This window comes from Cebus imitator, unplaced genomic scaffold (genome assembly GCF_001604975.1).
Source record: "Cebus imitator isolate Cc_AM_T3 unplaced genomic scaffold, Cebus_imitator-1.0 Scaffold950, whole genome shotgun sequence".
NCBI classification, from domain to species: Eukaryota; Metazoa; Chordata; class Mammalia; order Primates; family Cebidae; genus Cebus; species Cebus imitator.
This window is the reverse complement of record NW_016108265.1, coordinates 60,752-74,617: the sequence shown is the minus strand read 5'-3', so window position 1 is coordinate 74,617 and position 13,866 is coordinate 60,752. Positions and strand designations below refer to the sequence as shown.

General features: G+C 37.5%; 1 protein-coding gene across 1 annotated transcript in view; it reads right to left on the bottom strand.

The window, feature by feature from the left end:
- The window catches only part of LOC108298397 (target of Nesh-SH3-like), an 83,568-nt gene that overhangs the window by 9,417 nt on the left and 60,285 nt on the right, over nucleotides 1-13,866 (bottom strand). Inside the window, exons 21-22 of the mRNA XM_037735769.1 lie at nucleotides 13,021-13,230; nucleotides 9,412-9,520 (exon numbers count right to left, since the gene is read on the bottom strand). Coding sequence (XP_037591697.1) covers nucleotides 9,412-9,520; nucleotides 13,021-13,230 — 319 coding nt within the window. The remainder of the gene's footprint in view (nucleotides 1-9,411; nucleotides 9,521-13,020; nucleotides 13,231-13,866) is intronic.

Genomic DNA, 13,866 nt, shown 5'->3' with positions numbered 1-13,866 from the left:
TTTTTTTTTTTTTTTTTTTTTTTTTTTTTTTTTTGGCCCATATATTTTGTGATATTTGACAAGTTTCAAAGAAATCATTTTGCACTAAATTTAACATGGGAACTGAAAGGCACATTTTTGTTTTGGTCTGATTAAACCCTATATAACAAAAATTATTTGTGGTAAAATTTTTTTCTGAAGAAGCACATTTTGTCACAAGATGAATGACATCATAGGTCTAAGAGAAATGTCTCACTGATTGTACATAGAAAATAAAATTTTAAAAAACCCTATATAACAAAAATTATTTGTGGTGGTAAAATTTTTTCTGAACAAGCACATTTTGTCACAAGATGAATGACATCACAGGTCTAAGAGAAATGTCTCATTGATTGTACATAGAAAATAAAATTTAAAATTTCAGGAAACAAAGTTCTTTGAAGTAAACTTCAAATAGAAGTTTTGGAAGATAAAGACATTTTACAAATACTAGAACAAAAAGTAAAAGATGAAAAAATGAGAGAAAAGAAAGTTGGAGGATTATTCTAGAAGATACAGTACCCAACTAGTAGGAATTCTAGAAGAGAGAAAAGGAAAGAAGATAGAAAATTATTCTAGAAATTGTGTAATAAATTTCTCAGTACTGAAAGATGAGTTTCTAGATTGAAAGGCCTACTCTGCCCAGCAAAATGAAAAAGAAAAAGGACTAAAACACAGGAGTTACAAAATTTCAGTGTACTGGGTGATAAAGACAAGTCCTAAAAACAGAAGAAAATAATAGGTCCCATTCAATGGATCCAGAATCAGAACTGGAAGTTAGAAAACAGTAGAACAATTCCTTCAAAAGTCTTATTTTTTCCTAATAGGTACAGCTAAACAATAATATCAAAGTAAGACAAACTTGAAAACATGTAAGGACTCAAAAATGCTGCTTTCTATAACTTTTGCTCAAGATATATTTAGTGCTACAAAGTAATGGAGTAAACAAGGAAGAAGACTTGTGATGCAGGAATTAGGGGATTCAAAACATAGGCAAAAGATGATAGGAATTCCAAAAGAGATGTTGCCATTAAAAACACACAACAAATACAACAGAGTGATGACCTGGAGTATTTGACCATCCTGTGAAAAGGTCAGGCTAGACATAGGGATTTAATTAACAGAAGAAATAGGCAAAATGGTTAAAAAAAACAAAAAAACCTTGTATCTGGGGAACCAAATTTACGAACGGGGAGCTGCGTTTGTGGTAACTGAATTTTAAAGCAATGTACATATATTTCTGATAAAAATGAAAATTAAAGAACTATAAGACCTACCTACCACATCAAAATAAATACCTAAATGGAATGCAGGCCAGATGACAACTGCAGTCAAGCCTTTTGGCCCCATCTAGGACAAGCCAGGTAAATAAAGCCTCACAGAATGCCATGCCTGGTTCTGCCTAGGTAGGTGTAAATCCCAACTCCTTTGTAGGGACATGGATGAACCTAGAAACCATCATTCTCAGCAAACTGACAGAAGAGCAGAAGATCAAATACCGCATGTTCTCACTCATAGGCGGGTGTTGAACAATGAGAACACATGGACACAGGGAGGGGAGCACTACACACTGGGGTCAGTTGGGGGGAAATAGGGGAGAGATAGCAAGGGGAGAAATGCCAGATGTAGGTGATGGGGAGGAAGGCAGCAAATCACACTGCCACGTGTGTACCTGTGCAACAATTTTGCATGTTCTTCACATGTACCCCAAAACCTAAAATGCAATAAAATAAATAAATGGGAAAAAACAAAAACAAAAACAAACCGTCTTCCCCACACATCCCCATCAGGAGGCAGCATGATGCAGGGGCATTAAAAACATGAGTTCTAGAACCGGAAAGATTCAGCTTACTAATGTGTGACTTCAAGGTAACTTAATCTCTCGGAGCTTCAGTTTACTCATACGTAAAAATGATAATGCTGTGTGTGAGGATACTGTTAATTACAGTAATTATAGCTTCACAAGGGTATAAAAGTATCTGTGAAGATTAAATGAGAATGCGTGTAAAAGCAAGGTGCCTGACACACAGTAGTTATAAATATTCACTAGTATATTTATACTGATAATTTTTAAAAAGATTTTATATTACTGGGAAAATTGACAGTCCTTATGGCCACATAAATTTGGTTTTTGCTTGTGAAGGTAATAATAAGGGCATAGCCCATGGGTTATTGGGAAGATCAAAAATTTAACAGGTAAACCTTTCTGCATGCCATCAACATAGATCCATAGGCTAAGAAATGTTATATTAAGATATGTTAATATATTAATTATTGAGTCCAGAAAGCACCGCAAAGCATTACTTCAGAAAAGCGGCATAATAGCAGGTCTGACACCAACAGTTAGGGAGCAGCTGTAAAAATCAGCGTGAGAACAACAACAAGAAATACATCAGTTTATTGAAAAGTGAAAAACTAAGGTTTCAAAAGTGTGATCTGTGTTCATGAGCAAAACCGTTAAGAGACAGAACCTCCAACCCGCAGGATTCTAGCCTCAGACTGATTTCTTCTGCAGTGGAAGTGGTGGTACTGTCCTCAAAGGTAACCTTCAGATCTGGGTCGAGCAGACACTTGGCATTCCCTACCCCGTTTCAATCCTTTCTATAACCTTTTCCTTCTACTTTGGCCTAAATTAAAACTGAAGTTTTTATTATTTGATAAACTTTTTAGTTATATACTCCTTACTAAGTTTAAAAAGTTGGTTTTCATTCTAACAAAAGTCTTACAAACCTCAAGCAAACTGCTTTTTGTTTAGAAAGTCCACCCTGTAGCTGCTTGTTGGTTTGAGTTGTTTAGCTGGCTGATTTTTACCCCCAGTGTAGTCTTGAAATATCTGATCTCCATTCAGGTGAGGATTTAGTCAGAGGGAGATAAATGGAAAAGCCAAATAAGAAAAAGAAATAAGAAAAAAGAGAGTAAAGGCTGCTCGACATGGGAAAGGAGAATCTAATCAATCAGTTTGGGTAAGCTTAACTCCAAGGACATTGAAGGATTATGGTAAGCATTTCTGGATACCTGCCACATGTAAAATCATTGTACAGATCTGGGAACACAGGTAAGGAGCAAGAGGGGAGAGCCAAGGGTGCACTTAGAAGTCAAAAAAGGCTAGGGTATCAGCAGTTGTAGGATCATAAACTAGCTGCCTATGATGCCATAAGGGGTATTTTTTTGGTGTTCCCCTATTTCTGTGGGGACACAGAAGTTCCAGAGTTGGGCTGCACTCTAATTCTGTAGTACTGTTACCACTTTCTCCCACTCCCTCCCTAAATACCAAAGAATGCAAAGAAAAAGTCGTAAAAACTATATAGTGATATGAAAGGGAAGAATTTTTCTCTTTATAGACTAGTGGAGTCACATACTTTTAAAGAGCTGTTCTTTTTGCTCAATGGAAAGTTGCTAAACTGAGCAATCACTTTCTTCTTCAACAAGGAAGGAATTGCTCTTCTGCTGCCCACACCTACCACAAACTAAATAAAATGCCTGACTCTTAGGCAGCTTATTTTACTCCTTTCTACAAAGCCCATAAGAAGGAAGAGATGTTGAAAAGTTAACACAGAATATACAGAGACTAGAATTTCGCAGAAACACTATGAAAAGGATATAATGGCTATTCCACATGACTGCATCATTCAGCCAGTTGACAGCGTATGAGAAGTTGCTGCCTCTGTTCCAGCTAACCAGTGCCAACATTTTATTAAATCCACATAAACAACAGTCCCAAACTATCATTGCTGCCAGCTATAGGATACTTTGGTAGGTTTCACTCTTAGAGGAAGAATTATTCTTCAAAATCCTCCCAAGCCAGAGGTCAAGAAAAGTACTTGAGCAGATTAGGTGAATTTATCTTAATTACCAGAGTACATTTTCCATAGGAAATTGTTAGACCACATGTAAGTCTGGCACACACCACGGATTCATCAATTTTTCAGTAAAGTAAGGAGAGAAGTGAACTCACTGGAAGAGAAGAGGAGGATTAAAGGGCTTTTTGTTCAATGTGCAGTGATTGTGTTCATCTATTTGCCCAGCCAGTTCATTAGGAAGAACTCAGTCCATCAATGGATTATCAAAGTGTGTGCTAAAAACAATTCATCTGAAAACAAATTGCAGACTGTAGACAGAGATTTAAAGTAAAAACGTTTACTGCGGTAATTCTACTTATGGGATTGACCTGGGTTTCAGTTTTATTGTCAGTTTCAGTTCTTTGACTGACTCCATGCATGGCTTTGAGTATCACAGAATTATATCATTTTAGAGCTGGAGGAGATGTAAGAGATCAATAATCCACACTCGCTGTCCCTATAAACGGCGGTGTAAGACTTAAGACATATCAGCTCCTCTAGTCACAGGACTAAAGCTAATCATAGTGGTCTTTTCAAAGTGGTTTGCTCTAGATAGGAGAGGCTCTTAATATTTTTGTTTTAGTTTAGCAAGAGCCACACATGGCCTAAGACAGAAGATTGGTGTTCTTGAGTAATTGTATGGCAGGATTTTTTAACTTTTATTTTAGGTTCAGGTGTACATGTGCAAGTTTGTTATATAGATAAGCTTGTGTCACAGGGGTTCATTGTATGGATTATTTTGTCACTCGGGTATAAAGCCTAGCGCTCAATCGTTGATTTGTCTGCTCCTTTCCCTTCTCTCACCCTCCAGTGGGCCTGTTTCTGTTCCCTTCTTTATGTCCATGCGTTCTCATCTGGCTCCCACTTAGAACATACAGCACTGGTTTTTTTGTTAGAAGAGGCCTTCTAGGTTAGAAATAAATGGATAGCAAGTATTAGGGAGGGCTAGGTGAGCAGTGATTCAGCTGGATACCAATATCTACATTTTATTTTAGGAGTAGGGGGTGAGAGAAGGATCCCCTAAAGAGATGAAATTTGCCTCTGTTAACAGATCTCTTTTGCATCATTTGACTAAAACAATCACATCTCGCCACAAATGACACCCCCTTCCGTGTGCATATATGTAACCACAGCACACTGCAGCTGCTAGGCAGGCTGGGGAGCTACCCCTGTGCCACCCTTGGGAGCTGCACCTAGCGCCCTAGAACAGCCACGCGGCTCTCTATTGACAAGAACATCTAATGCTAGGTGTGGAGCTAAACTACCATTAGCAAAACAGCGGCTGGATGGTCCTTTACTTTGGACAATTATTTGAGCTTCTGCAGACTAGATAAAAACCTGCGTATGTCATAAAAACAGGAGGAGGAGGTTGGTGTACACTGTGAAAGGAAAAGTGGGGGCATAGTCCATTGTCACTCTGTTTTAGGATTAGGATGTGATCATTCAGAATTTCTAATAAAAGCACTCTATAGATCTCGAATCCCTGCCTTGTTTCTCCCGGGTTAAGTGTTCTAACATGAAACTCTACTCCACCATGTGTGTGTCTAAAGTTTAGCCAGTAATTATTATCTGAATTCAGATCTCATGTTTTTCAGTCAGGACAAGTGATGGAAAATGCTACTAAAATAAATGATTTACATGTATTTCCTAGGATTGGAACAGAGCTGTAATAATTATTTCAGAATATGATCCATCTAATAGTTATTCTAATAGGGTATTCCAGAACCTCATGGGGGAATTTTAACAGCTATAGTTCAAACTTTATCTATTTTAAAAATTCAACTTCACCATACATTTTGATTCAAGATTTCCCCCAAGCATTGAAATATGACTTCATTGATTGATTGATTGAGAGATGGAGTTTCACTCTTGTTGCCCAGGCTGGAGTACAGTGGTACAATCTTGGCTTACTGCAACTTCCGCCTCCCAGGTTCAAGTGATTCTCCTGCCTCAGCCTTCCAAGTAGCTGGGATTACAGGTGTCCGCCACCACGTTCTGCTAATTTTCTGTATTTTTAGTAGAGACGAGGTTTCACCATGTTGGCCATGCCGGTCTCGAACTCCTGACCTCAGGTGATCTACCTGCCTTGACCTCCCAAAGTGCTAGGATTACAGGTGTGAGCCACCGCACCTGGCCTAGAGTTATTTTTTACAGCTAATAAAAGCCACCTGGTGGCTACATCCTGTACATATTTCCTCTTTATTTTATGGTGTCCATTATTAGCATGGATCTTGGTTGGGTAGAAGAAATAAAATGGAAAGAAACCTTGACTTAACTCAAGGTAGTATGAAAAAAGCTTTTCATGCTATTTGGACACTAATGACTTTCTTATTCTGGCTGTAACCTTGCTGGCAATAGTAAGTTTGAGAACTACTTGTGTTTCACTTAAATCATGTGTATGGATTTGATTAGAAAGAGAAATACTGTTTTTGCTTTTTGTTTCCTTGCCCGCTTACCCCTTCCTATTCTTTATCAAGCTGTCGTCTCACATAGTCTATGAAGCTTTTGTTCCTAAATCACAGAACTTCTGTATTAATCCTACACTTACTTGGTATGCTTTCTTATGCTCCCCAGTTACTTAACGGGTATGTTAGTTTTGCTTCCCCAGATACTTTGAAGCTTCAGAAATCTCAGATTAATTGAAGTCATTTACCTCATTTTCCATAATTCATTATTTTTTCTAATGGAGGTTTCAATATATTTTAATCTTTCCCAAACATTTTTGCTCATTGTTGAACAGACACATGAATCTTTGACATGCCTGGTAAGAGAGATATGAAATGCATTCATAGGCTTATGGGGGCTAGAATCTCCTTGACCACCATAAAGTTTTTTGGATTGAGGACTAAACACAGTGTTCATGAAAGCACCTTTACATCCATATGTGTTACATTTTTACTTAAATGGAAAAATGTTCAAACTACTATTTACAACTCCTAAGTCATGATCCATTAGTTAGGGACTACCAATATAATCCTGGCTAAATCATTTATATGAAAATTAATGATTCTGATATCCTGATGGATTTCACTGAACCATACTAAATTCTTAAAATAATATAATTAAGCCACACATAGACACATGAATGGCCTGAAATTAGTGCAAGTGGTAAAATAGGCATGGGACCCTGATTTAGGAGACCCTAAACTTGATTTAACATTGCTTTTTCCCAAAGATAAATTTAGACAGGGACTTGCCTGGGCTTTGCTAATCTTGAGGTAAGGATAGGTTTTAGGGGTCCTCCTTAGAAGGCCCAGTGATGAAAGACAGGAACAATAAGCAAGACATATATGATGAGGGCAGAATAAAGAGGGCCATGCTGTCTTTTTGTCTGAGGTAATCTCCGGAAACAGCTAGAATGAGTCCTAAAACAAGTACAGCCAGAAGCTACATGTGAGCTCCATGACCTGTGATGACAGAATAAAATGAATCTCAGCCTTGGGGCACTTTTCTTTGCCCCACCTACTTCACCAGTTAAGTCAGATGCCCAAATGCCACTCTTGCCAAGACATTAACAAAAAGTTATTTTTTGTTAGATTTATTCCAGCAACTGTTGCTCAGTATGAATAGGCTCAAATATCAAAAGTGATTATTCCAACTAAAAGCGAAAAAGAAAACACAAATGAAATGTTGGAGCAAGTCAACGTCCCAATTACCACCTTTCAGGGTCTCCCCATTTCCTGATCTGACTTATAAGTCCCTCTACATCCTGGCTTCCCACTCTATTTCCTCTGCCTCCATCCACTTATCACTGACTCATGCTCAGGAAAAAATAGCCCATTTTTCACTGCACACAACCATGCCATTTTGGGCCTCCATGTACTGACATGTGCTATTGTAACGCTCTCTTCCCCACAATTACCTGGCTAGCTCCTTCCTACTCATCCTTCATGCCTCAGACCAGGTGTCACCTCCATCAGGAAGATTTTCCTAATTTCTGCAGACGTTTTGTAGTGCCTCCCACCCTGGGATCCCATAGCACCTTGGGCATGCTTCCTTTAGAGTTCTCGCTGCTTCATGTAGAATATTCGACATAAGAATAGCTGTGTAGAATATTAACTGCCTCCCCTCTAGCCTTGAGTTCAAGGGCAGCGATCATGTTTATTCATGTGTGTAGCCACACTCAATGAATATTAGCTGAATGAAATGCAAACCTTTTTCAAACACATTGGGTTTAAAATGATACTGGAATAAATGTATTCAACATTCAGGTCACGAGCTAGTAGGTGCACTGTGAGAAGATCTGAGGACAGTCCAATTCAGAAAAAACCACAATGAATATTTAGAAACTGGGTGCCTTTCAATGACTATATCGTACTTTATGAGTCATTTTTATTAAGTGGAATAAAAAGAAGAAAACTGAAGAGAAAAACCAAGTTTCACAAGCACAAATTCACCTATTAAAAAGTCCAAATTAAGTGACCTTTTCTTTTACTCATTCCTCAAATATATTGTGGTAAAAACAGGCTTTCTCCCCCTCTCAATCCAAGGAAATACTGAAGAAACAGAACCAAGATTAAATGGGCTTTTACTGACATATGCTTATTTTGGCTAAAAATCTTTTAAGAAAATCAGCAGTTGTACAATATATCTTACAATAGAGAACTTTAAAGAAAAACTCCATGCTTGTGAAAGAAGTATTCTTTTTGCAGTATGGGACCAGTTTATATACAGTGAACTGCCTGTAACGAATTAGATGGTGCTTCCTTTTCTACGAAAAGATTAGAGGAGTCTTCCTACTGTCAGAGCCAAGATAGGCTCTTTTGAGTGTCACTATCAATAGCCAATTCAATTCAATCACCTGATAACAATGTGAACATTATGAAAAAAAGAAAACTTGGAACTTCCCTACTACATTTCTAGAAATGTCTAAGACCCTTATTTTTCTTTCAATAATAAAATGAACTAATAAAATGTTGGATACTTTACATTGAAAAAAATAACAAAACTATACAGCAATATGAACAATCTGGTATCAATGTGTAACAAATAGGGATACTTAGAAATGTTATCATATAACAATGTTAAAGATACGTAACTCTTGTCACAGCTCTATTTCATTTTATCCATGATGAAAGGTCCCAAAGCAAAGAATTGCTGTGCCTGAAACTAGTCTGTAGTTATTTTAAGTATTAACTTACTAAAAACTTTCACCTATATTTTGGCATAAGACTTGCCGTCTCCTTTACAGCATAACATTTTAATTTTTTGGTGCTTCAGATCTAGTTTACATCATACACAGTCCAGTTGTCACTGTTCCACAGACTTTTTTCCTCTAATGTTTAGTTAATATCAACATTTGTTATCAAAATTTTTTAAAAGATGCCATACTATTTATTAACAAGATAATCTTGTCAGCTCCTTTAAACCTACCAATAATTCAAATATTTGCAAAACAGGACTCCCGAGGTATCGTGTGCTATATATAGAAAACCCAACAGTGCAGTGGAAGCTAGGGCCTCCCTCAAGACAGAGACGATATCATTTCTTTCCTTTGTCATGGTTATAACTTTTGCACTCTCAGAATTTACCTGGAATAGCACTGGTGGCTTACCTCGTGTTTGGTTTCAGGTTTTCTACTGTGGAAAAGGTCTGATTTGTAATTTGAATGGACTTGTTCTTCCCACTGAACGACCCATTTTCTTTGGATATAACTTCGTATTCTGTAAAGTGAAAAAAGCCAACAGATAATTGTCCTTATCTCTTGGCTGATTTAATTGTTCCTGAAGCTAAGAGCATAAAAAAGTCACTCACATAAAGTGAGCAATTGAGACTGAAGTTCTAGAGACATACTGATCTTACACATTGGCAATTTCTATAGCGGGATGGTCAGCAGATGAAGGTTCCAGACGCATTTGGGGATTTGCTCATTGACCATTTCTGCATTTCTTTTACCAGAGGTGAAGGAAAGCCTAGTAACTGATGAAGATCCACGCCATGCCTGTGGTTGCTCTGGATACATAGCCTTTGATTTTGTTAGGTGAGTCAGATAGACAGTCCACCCACGCTGCAAAGCCCCATTTTGGAGAAGCACTGTATGAGGCGTGGTGCCTGAGTAGACGTGTTTGCAATATAGTTGGGGTAAAGGCTACTGGATACATGATATTGCTGCAGAAAACTTCTTTGAGTTGAGTATCACAGCAGCAAATAAATGTTAACCAAATAATAAACTATACTTTTCTATAGTTCACTATTTTGAACTATAGAAGTAGTGGATTGTTGTACCCACTGCCTATGTTCACTTATTTTCCTTGCATTAAAAAACAAAATAATGTCCTTAAAGTCTGCATAGAAGTCTGCCTAAATTTCACTTAAAGGCACATTTCTATAAACTTGCAGGGCTCATCAAAAGGGAAAGAAATTTAGAATAAGGGAATGCAATTTACACGTTTGTTAATTGGTTTTCCCTGCTCTCATTTGAGACTTAGTTTAATTCGTGTGATCAGATGATACAGAGGAATGAAAAGAAACAAAAAAAAAACCAAACAACAAAGCCCTACTCAAAATCGGCTCCATTAATAATAAGAAATACGCAGGTACTGGGCATCAGATAAGGTGAAAAAGCTGCCAAAGATCTAGCAAGTTATATTAGGGCTTTCTGCTGTTAGCACTGAGCCCAATGGCATGAGACGACTATTGGAAATAAAATAAAAAATGAGAATAACCCAGGTAGACCCCAAATCATCACTTTATATTTGGGGAGGATTTTTATTTTATTTATTTATTTATTTATTTTTGAGATAGGGTCTTGGCTCCCCGCAACCTTCACCTCCCGGGGTCATGCTAGCCTCCCACCTCAGGCTCCTGAGTAGTGCACCACCACACCCAGCTAATTTTTTTTGTAGAGACAGGGATTTGCCATGTTGCTCAGGCTGGTCTTGAACTCCTGAGCTCAAGCGATCCGCCCGCCTCAGCTTCTCAAAGTGATACTGATTACAGCCTTACTGTGTACAGGATTACTGTGCCCAGCCTTAGCAGGATCTGTAATCATATATGTTAAAAAACCACAAGAGGAGGATGATTTTTTCTGAACAATTTAGTATGACCATTCTTCCAAAAATTAAAAATTAAACTGGAAGACAGTGACCATGGTTTCCGGATACAATCAGTGCAGCCATTAAAGGACTGTTGACTGTTATTTAGTACTGTCACTGAGACTTTCTGATCCCAAACCCTCTCTCAGCTGGCTCTCCTAACAGAATGGAAAGAGAGGGGGGAAGAAAGAGAATTCTGAATTAAAATCTGTCCATTTTATATTTTTTCCTCAGCTGTGAAAGGATATTTGTTAGAAGAAGATGGAAGGACTTAAAATGCAAGTAAAATTCATTAAAAAAAAAAAAAAAAAAGGAAACCACATGGCTTAATGGAAACAGCAAATTAAGCCACTTGCCTTGAATTTGGTCTCAGTCTTCCCATCTGTACAATGTTAGTAATATCTCCTTATAGTGCTGCTTGTGGGGATTGAATTAGATACAGATGGAAAGTGCCCAATAGTATTTTGCAGGTATTTTGTTCAACGGGTGGTATCTATTATTACACTGCTTCTATTATTATTTATCATCCTGGAGTTGTAGTTTGAAAATGTGACTACAAAAATTTTAAGACTTCAATAGGAAAGGCTCATGTGCTGCTAAATCACCAAAAGAACAATTTATATGACACTCCAGTTGGTTATGCACCAAAGCAACCACCTTCAAAAAGCACCTTTGGCTTGGGACATTTCTTCTCAACTGTCTGACATTCTTCTTAATATTAACCCTGCCTTTTAGTGGTTGAAACATCTATTGCCTGTCTTCTCTGATTTCCATTTGGCTCAAGTTTTAAAAGCTGATTTAATAATTTTTTTTTTTCTGGAAGATCAGAATTTTCAAAATGGATCTAGAAGCTTCTTTCCTAATTAAAAAGACATTTAGAATTTCAGAAGTCTAGCTTTTGAATATCCATTTGTTTTGTGCTTTATAAGTGTATCTTTCTCATTTTTAATGCTTTCAAGTGCTAACGCCTTTTCATATATCCACCAACATTACAAAAATTGCTCCTACTGATAAACATTAATTTAACAACTTCCAGTTTATGCTACATATTCAAATATCTTATTTAATTTTCTCCTCAGGATAAGTTGATAACAATGAGGATTTATTATTATTACACCTAAGGAAACTAAGGCTCAAACAGGCTAATTCTATACACAAGTTGCATATCTAATATAAAGCTTGTCTGGGATTGAAATCTATGTCAGCATCCTCTTGGACTATCAGACTATGTATGATGCTTATAACAACTTGAAGTTTCCCAAGGTTCTAGGCTATGGCCAATTTTTTGGATGTGCTTTTCTCTACTTCAGTATAGAAGGGACATGTAGAAGCAACTGAGCTTGGATGTCTTCACTAGAGGTGAATATGTGCCCATCAACTCGGAGAAAGAAGCCAACTCGGGGAGGAATATAGTTCAGTCTATTGTATCTCAGTCCCTTTTCGTAAAACCAGTTCAAGTGACAGGTGGCAGGAATTCACCTACCATGCTATTTGCTATGTCCTCTACCTGATTTAGCTTGCTAGTCTTGTTTCTTCCTCCTCTGGTTTGACTATCCTCTTTGTTACGGAGAATCAAACTGTTATATAACAAATTCAAAGAGTGTCTCAGGGTTTCCTAGTTTTCACAATCATTTCTAGAGGAACTGGTGGGTGGGAACAGAATCAAAATTTCTTAAGATGAGCAGTAAATTAATCAGGAATATAATTTTTGTTTTTATTTATCCTAAGTCAGTTGAAGTCACCTTTAGCCTGCTAGAACGTTCTAGGTCAATTAGAAATTGGGTTGGTGAAAGAAAAATTAGTTTAATATTAATCAGCAATAGGAACTCATATGTTTTCTGTAATTTTCTGGGTGATAAAAGACTAGCTTCTTTATGGTGTGAAAAAGAGTTTTGAGAGGAAATGGAAAGAATGCAGCTTGAAGAGATCTACTAAATTAATAGGAAGCCCCAAACAAGGACAAAGAGGATCTTTTCTCATCCTATGACACTGTTGACAATAATGTGCCTTCAAGACAGCAAAACTGCTAGTCTGGCTCCTCCCCAGATATGCTTCACATGTCACCACTGACCCAGGGTATCCTGTTATCAAAGCGTCCCACCACAATAGTCCTCATACCATGATCTTACCAGTGACAGTGTCATTTAGTGGCTTTTCCCAGTCCAAGATGACAAATGAGGGGCACCCTTCCACGGTGACCACAGTGAGGTTGGTGGGTGGGTTCTGTGGTGGGCTGGTGGCATTCCCCTCTGTGGCCTCCTCTTTGGGGAACCGTTTGACGGAGTCAGTAATGGAGCACGGACTGCTGTCAGGCTTTTGGATGTATCGCACATGAGGACCTACGAGAGAGAGGATCCTTGACATTTAACATTTTTGAAACCTGTGAAGAAGACGGAAGTGAGCTCATAAATACAATTAATTTGAGGACATTTAGTCCCATATTATAAGCAGTTGGTTGAAAGCCATGATATAGATGGTTCGAATTAGGAAAATTCAAAATCTTGCCTCTGAGACACATGATATAGGGTGCTGTTGGTTTACTTACTAAATAGGTTTAGCTTATGCTAATATCTGAAAGTAATTTGATCCCCCTAATCATGGTTTAAACTCATAATTTATGGGGCACTGGGCCGTACCTCAGTAGTGGGAAATAATTAGCTCTATACTAAACACAGTTCCGGTCCCACCCAATAAATTTTAAAAACCAGACTTAAAAGAATCAAGTAACTTCAAGTATTTTATTGTATCCCAGAAGAAAATTCAAGAATATTCTAGGAATTAAAAAAAAAAATCTAGCATCTGACAGGTGTAATTCATAGGAAAATATTGCCTATAACAAGGAGGAAAAAAATCATTTGAAACCAATGTAGAACTTGCATGGATGCTAGAATAATCAGAGAAGAATTATAGTTATTGCTATAATCCACATGTTCAAAAAGTTAGTAAAGACATGCACGATATTTAAAAAGACCCAA